Here is a 15,979-nt window from a genome sequence, read left to right on the forward strand (position 1 = left end):
AGTATCTTAATTTAATGACAGAAGTTGAAATTTCAGCTTTAATTCCAGGTTTCAGTTATTAATTAATTAAATCAAAAAGAAATCCAGAGAGCCAACCCATTTTACATTTCCCAATCGCTTAATAATAATAATAATAATGATGATGATGATGATTTATTTATAGCCCGCCCAATCACAAGGAATCCAGGCGGGTTACAACAGTAAAAATAAAGAAAATAAAATACAATAAATAAATAAAATACAATAAAATTAAAGAGAGCAAAGTGAGTACATTCACAGTTAGGCCTGATGGAAGTTGGGCCTCTCTTTTTCACTCCCTCTCAGGTCTGATGATGATGATGTCATGGAGGGAGGGCTCTTCTTCTTGAGGCAAGGATTTTATTTTAATTAATTTTAATTTAATTCTTCTCATTAAATTTAAGAGAAGAATTGGTGGACAGAGTGAAATAAGTCACAGTAAATGGGGAGTAGAACTAGGTAGGGAAGGCCTGCCGGAAGAGATCCGTCTTAAGAGCCTTCTTAAAGGCTGTAAGAGTAGAAATGTCACGGATCTCCTTCGGCAGGTCATTCCATAGCTTCGGAGCTGCGATGGAAAAGGCCCTCTGGGTGACTGAACTTAGCCTAGGTTTTATTGGCTGAAGTAGATTCTTCCCCGAGGACCTTAGAGTGCGGGACGGACAGTATGGAAGTAGGCGATCTCTTAAGTATTCTGGACCCAAGCCATGTAGGGCTTTGAAGGTAATCACCAACACCTTGTACCTTGCCCGGAAACTAATTGGCAGCCAGTGAAGGGATTTCAAAACCGGTGTTATGTGATCGGTACGACGAGTACCTGTAATTAACCTGGCTGCCATATTTTGTACAAGTTGAAGTTTCTGAACTTGGCACAAGGGTAGCCCCATGTACAGCTCATTACAGAAGTCCAATCGAGAGGTGACCAGCGCATGTACAACTGTTTCAAGGTCTCCCTGCTCCAGGAAGGGGCGCAGCTGGCGTATCAGCCGAAGCTGATAACAAGTGCTCCTGACTGTCGCATCTACCTGAGCTGTCAGGTGAAGCGACGAGTCAAGGAGCACCCCTAAGCTGCGGACAGAGTCTTTCAGGGGAAGTGTGACCCCATCCAGAACTGGCTGACATAATTCCATACCTGGGCTTGGGTTTCCTATAACAAGTACCTCAGTCTTACCTGGATTCAGCTTGAGTCGGTTTTCCCTCATCCAGTCCATTACCGCCCCAAGACAGGCATTCAGAGGAGAGATGCCATCCTTAGTCACTGCATCAGTCTGAGACATAGAGAAATATATTTGGGTGTCATCAGCGTACTGATAACATTTTGCTTTGTTACCAAAAACCTTGGATTGCTGTTTTTTTCTTTTTCTTTTCAAAATTACCTCTTACATTTTGTTATTTGCTGAGTGTTGAGGAATTACATATTTAGGTTACAAGATCCAAGCCACTTGTTTTAGTTTATGATTAGAATATGACAAGTTTACCATATACTCGACTATAAGTCAACCTCATGTTTAAGTCGAGGGCACGTCTTGGGGCCAAAATTATGGATTTTACCATGACCTGTGGATAAGTTGAGGGTAAAACTTCAAGGCTCCTTCAGTGTGTCTATGTGTGCCCGTGGCAAGAGGGACTCTGATTTGAGCGTCCCAAGTTTTAATAATAATAATAATATAATAATAAAATTTTATTTGTATACCGCCCTTCTGAAAATCAGGGCGGTGAACAACAAGAAATGACAATATAAATATCAGAACCATACGTTAAAAACAATTCAATAAAAATAATAAAAATTTTACCCTCAACTCATCCACTGGTCATGGCAAAATCCATAATTGTGGCCCCAAGGCCTGCCCTCGACTTATACATGGAGTTGACCTGTAGTCGAGTATATATGGTACTGTAAGTTGTAAACCAGTATTAATTGATATAGCAAAAACGTATCCATACATATTCAGAAAATATGCACAGTGATCCCGTGCCATATGCAGGCTTCTTATAGGCGGCTTTCAGCATACGTTGCATTCGTCTGGGAAACAGGTGAATGCCTGGCATGCGTGCATTGCCGCACGGTGACCACGAGCCCCATTATATCCAATGGGGCTTGTGAATGGTGCGCATGGCCACAGGGCGTGCGTGCAGCCATGGGGTACGTGCATGGCTGCGCAGTGAGCATGAGCCCCATTGGATATAATGGAGCTCAAGCATACAATTTTTTGCTTTATGGGGGGGGACGGATCCCCTGCGTAAAGCAAGGGCCCACTGTACAGTTTAACATGGGCAATCTGAGTTGCCATTTTGATATACAATAATCCACTCTGCTTAAAGTCAAGTCTACGAAAACTGTTCCTGGTAGTCTTTAATGTAAAACAAATGAATTCTATGTTACATTGGTTGTGATTAATGTATATAACAGCCAGAAAACTGTTAAGTATTTGGGAGGCAGCCTGGTAAAATGAGGAAAGATTGGAGGGTTTACTGTATTTCTTTTCAGATATTTGCCTCACTGAATCCATTTATATTTTGAGCAGTTGCTCAAGATAATGCTGTCAAGAAAAGATGGGAAAGGACTGGTGCCATTTCTCTTTGTCCTAGTGCATGGGTCAGCTGCAGGCCAGCATTCTCAGGTGATTTTGAGAAAACTCAAGAGAGTACTAACCTTTTGGCTAAAATGTTGGAATACTGCTTTGATCCTCTTGTCTTGGGGACTCCCTTAAGTATACTGAAAGGAAGCTTGCGCTTCCACTTTTGCTGGCACAATGGATTGCTACCAAAAAGAAAATACAAAACAAAATCTATTTGAATGCACAAATGCTATTATTGGAATTGTATGTGAAATAATATGGTCTTTGATGACAATGGCTGTTGCTCTTAGTTTCCATTCAGTTTGTTCTCAGCATCAGGGCCCTGGGGATGAGGGCCTGTAAGCAGTGATATGGAAAATATAGACATGAATATGTAATACTGTATAGGTCAAGATAAAGTTCAAGGTTCAGGGCTTTGAAATTAGGTGTTCAGTCAGTATAGATGGAGCTGAAGCAGCAGTCAGAAGAAGCTAGTGAAAACAAAGTAACTGTTACATGGATTTGTAATTGGTTGACTGGCTGAACCCAAAGGGTGCTCAGCAATGGCTTCTTTTCATCCTGGAGAGAAGTGACCAGTGGGGTCCCACAGGGCTCTATCCTGGGCCCAGTGCTATTCAACATCTTTATCAATGACTTGGATGACAGAATTGGGGCATACCTATCAAATTTGCAGCTGACACCAGACTAGGAGGAGTAGCTAATACCCCAGAGGACAGGATCAAAATTCAAAATGACCTGAATAGATTAGACAGCTGGGCCAAAGCTAACAAAATTAATTTCAACATGGAGAAATGCAAGGTACTGCACTTAGGGCGGAAAAATGAACCGCACCGATATAGGATGGGTGACATCTGGCTGAACGAGACTACATATGAAAGGGATCTGGGAGTCCAAGTAGACCACAAATTGAACATGAGTCAACAGTGCGATGTGGCAGCTAACAAGGCCAATGTGATTTTAGGCTGCATCAATAGCAGTATAGTGTCTAGATCAAGGGAAGTAATAGTGCCACTCTTTTCTGCTCTGGTCAGGCCCCACCTGGAATATTGTGTCCAGTGCTGGGCACCACAATTTAAAACGGATGTTGAGAAACTGGAGCGTGTCCAAAGGAGGGCGACTAAAATGGTGAAGGGTCTGGAAACCATGTCCTATGAGGAACGACTTAGGGAGCTGGGGATATTTAGCCTGGAGAAGCGGAGGTTAAGAGGTGATATGATAGCCCTGTTTAAATACTTGAAGGGATGTCATATTGAGGAGGGAGCTAGCTTGTTTTCTTCTGCTCCAGACACTAGAACCCGGAGCAATGGATGCAAGCTACAGGAAAAGAGATTCCACCTCAACATTAGGAGGAGCTTCCTGACAGTAAGGGCTGTTCGACAGAGGAACAAACTCTCAGGTGTTAAATTAAAATGTATTCTGGACAAATGGATATCCCTGTTAAAGAAATGCACACATGGGTTTCCTGGTATGCCTTATGATAAAGGATTCACTTATTTGAGGGCTGGAAAGCTATTCTTTTTATACAGACCGAATAAGATGCCACAATATCCTATACTTTGGTGTATGGGCCCTCTATAAATACAGAAATGTGTGCATTATATAATTTATTAATGTGGACAATATTTTAATTTACAGAGAAACACATGGCTAAGTGAATTGAAATTAATAACTTCATTTTCATGAGTGGGAAGTTGCCTTTCTACTCCAGGCAATCTTGGATGATACTGGTTTTCTAGACCCATTTCAAACCAGCTTCAGCACAGGATAAGGAGTTCAGAGGTGAGACCTTTATGGTTACCTTAGTGGGTGATCTTCGGCAGACTATCCCTTTTGGTGCATTCGGACCTCAAAAGTATTCAGTACCATTGTCCATGGTATCCTTTTGGAATGCCTGAGAGATTTGGGAATTGAGGGCACTGCACTTCAGTGGTTCTGGTCATCTTTCAGGTAAGTTCCAGATGGTGATACTTGGGGATAGCTGCTCCTCAAAAACAAACAAACAAACAAAAAACCCTGTTATATGATGTACCACAAGGTGCCATTCTATCCCTAATGCTTTTACCATCCACATGAAACCACTGGGAGAGATAATTCAGAGACACATGGCAAGATGTTATCAGTATGATGATGACACCCAAATACACTTTTCCATACCTTCAAAAATAGCATCAGCTAAGGATAGCGTGTCTCCTAAATGAATGCTTGGAATAGGTAATGGATTGGATGGGGAATAGCAAACTGAAACTGAATCAAGATAAAACAATGGTGCTTACTATTGAGGATTCTAATCTGGGTTTGGAGGTGTGTCAAACAGTCCTGGATGGGATTACACTTTCCCTGAGACTGTTATTCCAAATGACAGCCCAGATAGATAAAATGCTTAGGAATGCTTATGGTCAGCTTTAGTTGATACGCCAGCTGCAACACTTCCTACAAGTCCTAAACATGAGAGTGCCTGTACTGGTAACCACAAGGCTGGATTTCTACAGTGTGCTACCTTTGTACCAAATTTAGAAGTGTCCATTAGTGCAAAACATGGCTGCCAGATTGGTTACTGATGCATCCCGGAATCATACCATAAACTGTGTGCATGTCTTCTAATGTGAAAAGTACTCCCGTAACAAAATGTTAATCTTACATGTGAAATTTAGTCACAACACCACCCATCAATCTGCTTATATGCCTATTAATATCTCATTATTAGTGTTGAGGCTCAACAGGGAAAGAGGTTGCTACCTGTTTTCAAGAAAGATGTGAATCTTTAGGAAGATTTGGCCAAGAAAAAAAAATCCTGTGCAACATTATGTGATTCTTAAGGGTGAAATGTAAACTTAAAAAAAAAATCAATTTAAACAATACGTTAGTATTTCATTAAATGTGTTTTTGTTTCACTGACGTCAGCAGGTGGCAATATTGCTCTGCCGAATTCCTGTTAAGGAACATTTGGTGTATTCAAGAGAGCCTAGTTCTGGTATTTCCTTATACAATATGAATTGTGATATGTTTTTAAAATAATAAAAACATATTTTAGGTCTACCTTTTCCAGTAATGGTTAATCATTGCACACAAAATCAATATTAATTTTTGGAACGTTCGTACTGGATTACTTTTAATGCTAGGATTACATTGTGGTCCCCAAAATGCAAGGGGTAGAAGTTTTGAGAAATCATATATCTTCTAATTATTTAATAAAATTCATATCAGTTTGTATATTTATAAACTGGGTAAAAAAAACTGTATTTAGATGACATAAATATATCATAGCGAGCACAGACTTAGAGGAAGCATTCCCTCTTGAATGAAAGAGAAGAGGAAATGCCTCTGTTAAGACAGTGCCTATTAAAAGAAATTAGAGACACATTATCTTAATTTGGCCATCAGATTAAGCAGTGGTGTCTTTTTACCTTGATCATTTGGTAATTTTCAAACTGATTGATTAATTGGTTTCTGTCTTAGTTAAAATAGGGTAAAATTAAATATGAAATAGAAAAATGACAACACAATATTTGCAATTGTGTTTTGTTTTTTGGATTATTTTGGATTTTGGCATTTCAGCTAAGGAAGAGTCAACCTGTATATATTTTAGCCCACGTGTCACTTCTGTTGAATCCATTTCTAAGGTGGTAGATTTGCCCTTAAAAAACCTAGCCCTGGTTTGAGTTCACACAGCACTGCATGTGCTTCCCAATGCCATCCCAAGAACTTTTTCGTTTTCTCCCCTTTTTAACTTGGACTTTTATAGCCAAAATGTCACTGTTGCTAGATGGGGAACTATAATATTGTGATAGTTGTGTTCTCCCAGTTCTAGCTTTTAATGGACCAGCTATGATTTTGTGTGTGTGTGTGTGTGTGTGTGTGTGTGTGAGAGAGAGAGAGAGAGAGAGAGAGAGAGAGAGAAGTATACATGCAGCTGCCTTGTAGTGCATTTTTTCTCCAGGTACAGGTAAAGCGAGGCAATTGTTGTACCAGTTTTGGCTTTAAGATATTGAGTAGGCTATTTTATTATTTATTTTATTTTTCTTCATTTAGATTATTTATACCTCGTTCTTCAGCCAGAGCAGCTTACAAAATGATTAATTAGCTGGTTCCCTGCCCTCAGGCTTACAATCTAAAAAGACATGACACAGAAGAAGGAAATGGTGGTGGAGAATGGGATCAGGTCCAACAGTTCTTCTCTCCCTCTGAGGCCTGGACCAAGGCAGATGGACTGGAGGGAGGGCTCCCTTTAGGCCAGGCCTTTTGGAACTGGCTGGCCTTTCTCTCCCTCTGAGGTCTGATGATGTCAGATAGCAGAGAGGGAAGGCTCATCTTCTTACTCTAGGCCAGGCGTAATGGAGCTGGCAGACCGTATAATATTCTGAAAGATGCCATGCAAAAGGGGCTTTGGGACACTAACTTATAGTAGATGAGGAAGATGTGGAACAGTAAAAAAATAAATAAATCCCTGTAACTATATTACATATATGTGTGAAAAATATCTGACATCTACAAAGAAAATGAAAACAAACCAAAAATGTACTGGTAATCAAGATGGTAAACTGCCAGCTACTCCTTTTCCATGTTCACATTCAAGAGATGCATGCGGAATGGAAGCTTTGTGCATATCTCTTATTTCACCATTTGAATAGAGAAGAAGGACAGTCTAGGAGACATGTACAGACTCCCATTCTCCATACTCTTTCGTATAGCTCTTAGGAAGGGTCTTTATGTGGGGGGCATCCAGCACCTGTTTTCCTGAACCACTGCAAACCTGGCTTACAAACCATGAAAGAGTACAACCTAGGCATCAGCATTTGTAAGCAATTGTCCTTACAGGCCAGTTTTTGCTTTAAAGGGTGTCAAAGTCTTGATCATTGGATATTCCATCATTCTGAGGAGCCCATTAGTCTGTGAAGCACAAGAACACCAGGCTTCTGGTACTTGACTTCACTCTGCCCTCAGTAACTGTTCTTGCATGTAATCTTTGATCAGGTCTTTATTTCTCTTTCCTCTGTGCTCCAGCTGCTTGCTCTGGTCTCACTCTTTTATATGTTGTGCACACCAGACAACAGATTAGACTCCTAAACAGATTGGACAGTGTAACCATAGTGCAATATTCTGTATTGTATATCACAGCTATGGTCACACTAGGAGTTGATTGTGCCTCTTGAGTTTCATTTTCATATATCTTAAAATTCCTGATAATATTTAGTGCAAATCTGCTGTTTGGCTTAAGAGAAATACAGAAGTTGGCAGTTTTTGTGATTCAAGTTAGATCCCTGCTGCCTCCTCCTCTTTCATGGATTGCATGTTTACTCTTTAGCACCTAGGGCTTTTTTTGCTCCAGAGTCCTGAATCAGCAACAATGGAAGTGCTAGTTATTTCTGCATCAACAATAAGTTTAAAGTTAAAGCATAGAAACAGTCATTTCAGAAACAAATAGGGCTTATTCTAAGGAAATGAGAATTTAGGGGGAAATTAAAACTAGGAATTTAAGTAGGAAAACAATAACATTTAAAAAAAAAGTTTCAGTTTTTCCTTAGAAACTGAATTTTTCTACCACTCATTTCAAGTATGAAAGAACAGCTAAATTACAGCAATGTTTTTTTTCTGAATTCAAACGTCATAAATTGCTTGTTGGTATTTTGATTGTTTAGAATCCTGCTTTATACTTTAAACTTTTGTGCTGAAGAGGAATGAACAGGAAGATTGTGCTCACAACTGAAATCAAGCTGACTTTCAAATTAGACCACAGAATTTTTAAAAAGGGCATGGTAAACAATGCCACACTCAGATGAAGCAACAGTGGATGATACAGAAAGCAGCAGCATGTAGCTATCTGCAACAAGACATGCCTTAATCCGTGTGCTTAATGTTTTGAGTAGTGGCCTGAGATACAGAATAAATGCACTTTAAGGAAATTTGATTTCACATGAAAAAGATACAGGTATCTCTTAAGGGGATAAAGTCAAGAGAAATGTGTATGGGAGCTGCAGTTTGTGGTCAGTGAGAGAAGTTCAAACAAAGTCATACAGTAGTTATGGGAACTATCGATTAGGTTGTTCAAACAACAGTTTGAAAATTTGGAGGATGAGGCATAAGAGTTTAGGAAAAATTGGCAATGGTGATATAAACCATACACATATTTCTTGATGATGAAATGATATGTAGGGTCAGTAGAGGAGCTTACAAAAGTAACAAAGTTTAACTTTTGAGTGTTGTTTCAGCTGATCTCTGAAAAATAACATTTTCTTTATTAAACTTAAACCTATACTGTACCAAACAGGGCTTTCCCCTACCAGCCCACTGTGAATTACAGGTTAGTTCATTCTGAAAATATCACCTTAAATTTTTCAGGCAAACTCCCCTTTGTCTCCTTGAAGTATACTCTTCACCTCTTGTAAACTTGGGATATCTATCTGTCTAAACAATAGAAGTTTGTCCAAAATGTTTTTGCTACTGAAACTGGCCTACTGGGGGTTGGACTGGATGGCCCTAGTGGTCTCTTCCAACTCTATGATTCTATGATTCTATACTGGAAGTGATGGTGCAGTAAACATGCCAAATTTCTTATTTTTAACGATGAAAATAGATGGTAAGAGTATAGAAAAGCTACCAAAGCATCAAACAGTGGTGTTATGGAGGAGGAGGTGTGGTTATTGGAGAAACTCAAAAGGCTGGATTAGTACCCCAAACATGGCTAGATTTGGATGCAGAGCCTGGGGTTCCTTACATTACATGTTTGAAACACTTTTCTGTGTGGATATCCTTCTGTGCTAATACAATATTGTGACCAGTCCACAGGTACTTGAGCTGCATCAAAGATTTGTGTTTTCTCCACTGTATTATTTATTAAAAGCATTTAACACCCACCAGTTTTCCCAAGGAGATGCATAGGAGATAAAAACAGATAACCTTTTCTTTAAAAATGGAGTAAAAACCAGTGCCAAAAGTACATAGTTAAAACAGACACCAAAGTTAACCCTAGATTTCAGGACCAGTGACTATATAGAACAATGGCAGAAGCCAGAAGCTCACTAGGGATTGAACCAGCCTGATGTCCTCTGGGAAGGTCTTTAGAAATTGAGGGAAATCACAGAGAAATCCTTGTCTTACATGCTCACTGTTGTAACCTTTCAGGCTAGTGGGACATGCAACAGGATGTCCTGAGGATCTCAAATTAAGGGCAGACTCAAGAAGCAGTTTTCAGATTAACTTGGCCCCAAGCAGTTTAAGGCTTTATAGATCAAAAGCGAGGCAGTGTGGTGTAGTAATTTGAGTATTGAACTATGGGCTTATTTTCACTGGATAGAATACTCTGGGTTTCCTGTATTCCCCCCCCATTACCTGTGTTCTTCCTGCAGTGACAATGAGCCTTCTCACATAATCCCCATTCATTGCCCGGCACTACCTCTGAGATCACAATGTGGCGTCCAGCCATGTTATGGATACGAGGCATCTCATTCTGCTCTCAAAGTAACTTGTGCCCACAGCAGTGGCATTGGGCAACCCATCAGCACTGCAGAAAGAGCCAAAAACTAGGAGCAAAAGTTAAGACTTAAATTCGGGTTGAGGGGAGGAAAGACCAAATCAGGTGCAGATGTCATGAAGGTAGTTGGCACCTGATTTGCGATTTTGGCTCTGCATCACGTACACAGCACACAGTGTTCCCAGGAGAGATTTGGAGTAAATTACCCATATAGACAATAGAGACCAGAGTTCAAATCGCCACTTGGCCATGGAAACTCACTGGCTGACCTTGGGCTAGCTAGCCAAACACTCTCAGCCTCAGATGAAAGCAACGGTAACCCCCTCTAAATAAATCTTGCAAAGAAAACCCCTTGATATGCCTCTAATAAATTTGTACATGGCCTACTTTAGGCACAGTAATCTGTGGAAAATTCCCATAACTTAATAGAACCCTGTTTTTTTGTTCTCCCTGTATATGCACAGCTAGCAATAGAAAGTTTCTGGATGAATTGGAAAAAAAACTGTGTATCTCCCATTTCCCAGGCTGCAGCTGCACTGCAGAAATATTCAAATTTGACACCACTTTAACTGGTGCCACAACAAACTACATTTCCTACAATTCCATAGCATTGAGCCATGGTAGTTAAAGTGTTGTCAAATCAGATTATTTCTGCAGTGTGATACAGCCCCAGTCGTGCTTTTCCCTTCTGCTCATAATGGATTGAATTGTGTTCTTTCTTGTTTATGGCCTTGCAAGCAAAGCAAGCACTTAATGCAAGTGTTAAAATGTGGTGTGCTTTTCAAAATGGAAACTATCTACATTTGTATTTTCTGGCACATCAAGATTTTAAAAAGAAAATTGGTCTAATTAAACATCTATGTAGTGAGACTTTGTTGATTACTTGTAAGTTGAAGTGTATTTCTGGAAAAGCAACTTAATCTGAAAATCCAAGGTAAAATTCATTTAACTGTAAAACAGGAAAGTTTCTAAAAATTGAGATGTATTTATTTATGCTACTTAAATTCCATGTGGGGTAGGATTAAGAATTTTGAAGGTTAAAGGCATTTGTAGTAATATTCAAGCTATAACTAGTTTCCTAAAGAAAGCATAATCTTAAGGCTTATTAGACAGATTAAGAAGAAAGGAATCTTGAATGCTTTGCTCACATGTAGAGAAAAAGCATAATTAAAAGTTTCGTTCATCTTACATACAGTGTATAATAAAATCCAAGAAATACATGTAAGTCTGTAGAGAGAATTTTAAATTAAAGGTAGCTTAAGCTTACACTTGCTGTGCACTGTGTTCTAATAATGTCAGTCATCCCTAGCTGTATTTTATGAAGATTTGGGGAAATGACAGTTACTGAAACACATTAACATATACCAGTTACTATGCCAGTTACTCTAATATGCAATGCAAGGAGTTTTACCTTTCACAATTGTCAGGTTTTGAGGAAGGGCAGAAATATACACTTTTATACCACAGGATGTAACTATCTATGAATGATGGTATGTGATTTCAAGAAATAGTTCCATAGCCTTCCCGTACTGCGCTGACTGTTGTCAAGTCACCTAAAATTTGTGGCTCTCTGCCTTCATGCTTTGATAATCTGTTCTTCATGATGGAGGCATAGAGCAAGATATAGCCCTAGGAATGGTTTTGAAATATCATTTGAATTGGTACAAATTTAGTGCATCTCATTAGTCACTTTTTGGTTGCTCTGATGTTGTTTGGAGAACACCAACTATACCAGTAGAATTTCACCCTAATAGCAACTGTATTTTCCCTGCCAGAATGTTCACCAACATACCTTTGTCATGATCAGAGATTAAAAATATCTATGAAAGTACAACTATGGTTCAAGAAAAATTATCACTGGATGGCACTCAGAGACATTTTTCAATGTATTCATGTCCCTTTGTTATTCTGTTAGTTTTTTTAACAGTTGTGATATGTGTGACAGAAGTAACATGTTGTGCAGCAGTTTTATGTCTTTCTGTACTGAATGATAAAGATACAAATTTCATAATCTAGATGTGTGCTGTATCTTTCAAAGAAAATCATATTTATATTTAAATTATTTTTAGGAAAGCACAAGAAGAAAAAAAGAAAATTGTTCTAGCTGGATGTGTCCCTCAAGCCCAGCCACGACAAGACTATCTGCAAGGCCTGAGCATTATTGGGGTAAGAATGTTATCATTTATAGCACTTTTAGAGCTTGATCCTTAAAAATATCAAGAGTTTTAGGAATGAAAAAAATTTGGAGCGCATATTTTCTTGGGCAGGTTACACACCGCCATTAAAGTACGGAGTCAGTCCGTACTAGGGTTAGGAAGGTGCGGTGCTTCCGCACCCCCCTAACTGTAGTACGGACTGAGTCCGTACAAAATGGCGGCTCCCCTTCCACATGGGGGCCGCCATGACGACGTCACGACCGCGGCGCCTCTATATGGGGCGGTGCGGACGTGACGTCGTCGGTCCACGCCAGGACACTTAGTGCGCCCTTTCTCCGGACCAAGAAGGAGCTCCGTTTCGGAGCTCCTTCCTGGTTTGCGGCGCCACTTTGCGTCGCTGGGCGCAGCCTTCAGACGACTGCGCCCAGCGAAGCAAGGGAGAAAGGGGCCAAGCGGCCCCTTTCTCCTTCTCCCCGCCACTGCGGGGTGTCCTTGGGGCTTAAAGCCCCAAGGACACCCCTTTTCAGGCTGCGGGGAAGCGGCGTTTTACTGCTTCCCCGCAGCCTGAAAAGCGGAAGATCGGGGCCTCAGCGGCTGCCGTTCTAGCAACTGAGGCCCGATACACCGAGGAAAGGGGCGGGTACAGCCCGCCCCAAATGGGCGGTCTGTAACTCGCCCAGGTCACAGATGTGCAAATCTGCTCTCAGCCCCTTTTTAAATCAGCTTTCTATGACTGTATTGTCACGTACTTCACTGGCTACCATAACCTTAAGAACATTACCATGAAATTCAGAATAGATTTATGTATGTACAGTGTACATTTCAGTGTAATTTCTGCTAAAATTTTTTATAAAGCTGTAGAATATTACTGAGTTACTTTTTATGATACAGTTACCCTTCCATATCCATAGATTCTGCATCAACAGATTCAACCATCCGTAGCTTGCAAATATTTTTAAAAATAATAAAAATCCAAAAAGCAAACATTGATTTTTCCATTTTATATCAGGGACACAATTTTATTGCACCATTATATATAACTTGATCATCCACATATTTTGGTATCCACAGGTGGTCCTGGAACCAAACCAAGAAGATACCAAGAGCCCACTGTATATTTATCCCAACTGAATCACATAGCTTAGTTATGTTGTCAGGACAATATTGTAAACAAAACAAACTCTTTTATCAACGCTCTGTAGTCCTTGAGCAGAATAGTTCATGAACACATACATATTATTCTGGAGGAAGAAAAGGGAATAATTTTGAAAGGACTAGTATGGCCATGTGTGCTTGCAAGTCAGACAAACATATATGACAACTCATTTCTTGAAATCTTCATATACTTGTAACTGTGTTCAAACAGATACGTAAATAATTTGGGCAGTACAGTTATCGTCATGATAGATTATTTCTAGTGCTCTCTTTATGAAAACAGTTGTGTTGGGATGCAGTCTAGCCAAAAGTTTGATTGAGAAATCAATTCATATAAGTAAGGACATACAGTCATCACTCCCTGTTTGCAGACTTGGGATCTACAGTCTTAATTACACATGGATTGCAAGCAAGAAGGAGAAAAAATGGCTCATGTGCCTGTGGTGCACATACACGGCCACGCGCAGGGTTGCACTGCCCTTGAAAACAATGGGACCCCAATATTGGCGATTTTTCTGATTTGGGGGGTCTGGAATGGATCCCCATGAATCAGAAGGGACAACTGTATTTTATTTTAAAGGAATTAAAATTTGCCATTTTGGTTTGTGCACAATTCTTACACGAGCATTTCCCAATGTGCCTGTTATAGGGAAATGATTTAACAGTCCTCATAGCTATGGGGTCAAGCACACAAGGGACCAGGAGAAAGTATGAGAGCAAGGAATACCTGGAGCTTGACACTTGTTTCAAATGCAAAAGAAAAAATAAATAAAATAAAATAAAATAAAATAAAAAAAAAAAATAAAAAAAAAAAAGAAAGAAAGAAAAAAAGATAACGGATTGGTGGTGGGAATGCCCGTCAATATCATACACTGGCTATTTAGTTACAGATCCATATCTAGGTAATGTCTGATGGTCTGAACCCCCAAGCCCACCTGAACAGCAACCACATCACACAAAGGAGGTCTGTTTGGCTGCTGAGTGGTGTGCAAGGAAGATGACATTTCCAGCCCTCTCCTGCCAGTGAGTGAGGATGCAACAATCAGAAGCCAGACGCTGCCATACTTTCATGGTGCAACCTCATTAATTGGCAGCAGAAGGGTGGGAAAGATCATTCTTTGCCTTTGTTGACAGCTTAACAGACCTTTTATGCTCAACATGGCTGCTGGCTGTTAACATGGCCTTGAGGGGCAGGTTGGACCAGGAGACCTTACATGCATTCATAACTAAAGGGCGAAACAGACAAAGCTGGATTGGGCTGTGGCAACCACTAAACTAAGGCTACTAGAGAGAGCTTTCTGTGAATTGCATTCACATTTTTATGTCTCTTGTTCCCTCAGTATGATGCACATACATTATGAGGGTGATTTCTATATTGCCAATTATTTGGTGAGCCTATCTCAAGGCAAGTATTGCCATTTTTTCTCTAAGGCAAGGTGCAGTGTATATTCCATAGAACTACTTTGTGGCAGATTTGCCAGTGCTCCTTATGCCGAAAGAAGATGCCCATGTAATAACTTGGAAGTAGAGTCTATGGGCCCATACAGACAGCCAAAATAAAGCTGCTTTCAGTCACTTTGGAGGTATGCTGTTTATATGATGCATGCGTCCTAAGAGTCTGGAAGCCGCACCAAAGCCACACTCCAGTCCTTAGGACTGGAGCTTGGCTTTGGCATGGCATCCAGATTCGTAGGATGCATGCATCATTTAAACAGTATACCTCCAAAGTGACTGAAAGCAGCTTTATTTTGGCCTGTCTGTACGGGGCCTATGAGACATATTTTATTGCACTGTAGTCTTTATAATCAGACTCAACAAGCCAAAATCTATCCATTATTAAGTAAGATGAAAAGAAAATCAGACCTTTCTTATGTAAAATTCTTGCTGGAAGATAAATGCCTGGATGTCACTCTTGTAGTTGCCAAATTTCTCTCTAAGGTAGCTAGGATTAAACCTGCTATGTACAAAGGGACAGTTAGAGTTGAGCAACTTCTGTGATTCTTATATTAGTGTGAGGAATTTTATTCTTGGAAATTTGATGACATGTATATTTTGACTGAATGCTCATATTTTGGGTCTATTGACTAATAAATTATGACTGACCGACCGTAATGCTGAAAGTTACATTTCTTTCATGATAAGAAATTAGTGATTAACATTGCTCTTTGCTACCTCCACCTTGCATAAGTATTTCATGGATGCTTTGGAAAGTGTGTTACCTGATTTTGACTCCTTTCTCAATCTGTCTTTCATATTTTTTTCTTACATGTTAAGAAGAAATGTAATGCAGAAATATGCTACCAGTAGAAATATAATGCAAATACTCAGCTGAAAGTGCATAATGTTTTGCCTTTGTGTCAATTAAATATATATAATGGAAGAACTTTCCAGAAATTTTCAGAATAACCAATTCGATTAATCTACCACTTAACAGGTCCAGCAAATAGATCGGGTAGTGGAAGTTGTTGAAGAGACAATCAAAGGTAAGCTTTTCAGTTAAACTAATCCTAATACCTCATATTCACTGCTGATGCTATTTTTATCACAGAGATTGCAAAGGAAACATGTTGACATATGCCATGAATGCATTGTAAATAATGACTGAA

At 39.8% G+C, this 15,979-nt stretch overlaps 1 protein-coding gene across 4 annotated transcripts in view; it reads left to right on the forward strand.

Annotated features, from left to right (window-relative positions):
• The window catches only part of CDKAL1 (CDK5 regulatory subunit associated protein 1 like 1), a 332,139-nt gene that overhangs the window by 70,911 nt on the left and 245,249 nt on the right, over nt 1–15,979 (forward strand). For all 4 annotated transcript variants that reach the window (XM_042462008.1, XM_042462010.1, XM_042462009.1 and 1 more), the window contains 2 exons: nt 12,132–12,228; nt 15,808–15,856. In XM_042462008.1, coding sequence (XP_042317942.1) covers nt 12,132–12,228; nt 15,808–15,856 — 146 coding nt within the window. The remainder of the gene's footprint in view (nt 1–12,131; nt 12,229–15,807; nt 15,857–15,979) is intronic.

This window comes from Sceloporus undulatus, chromosome 4 (assembly GCF_019175285.1).
Source record: "Sceloporus undulatus isolate JIND9_A2432 ecotype Alabama chromosome 4, SceUnd_v1.1, whole genome shotgun sequence".
NCBI lineage: Eukaryota > Metazoa > Chordata > Lepidosauria > Squamata > Phrynosomatidae > Sceloporus > Sceloporus undulatus.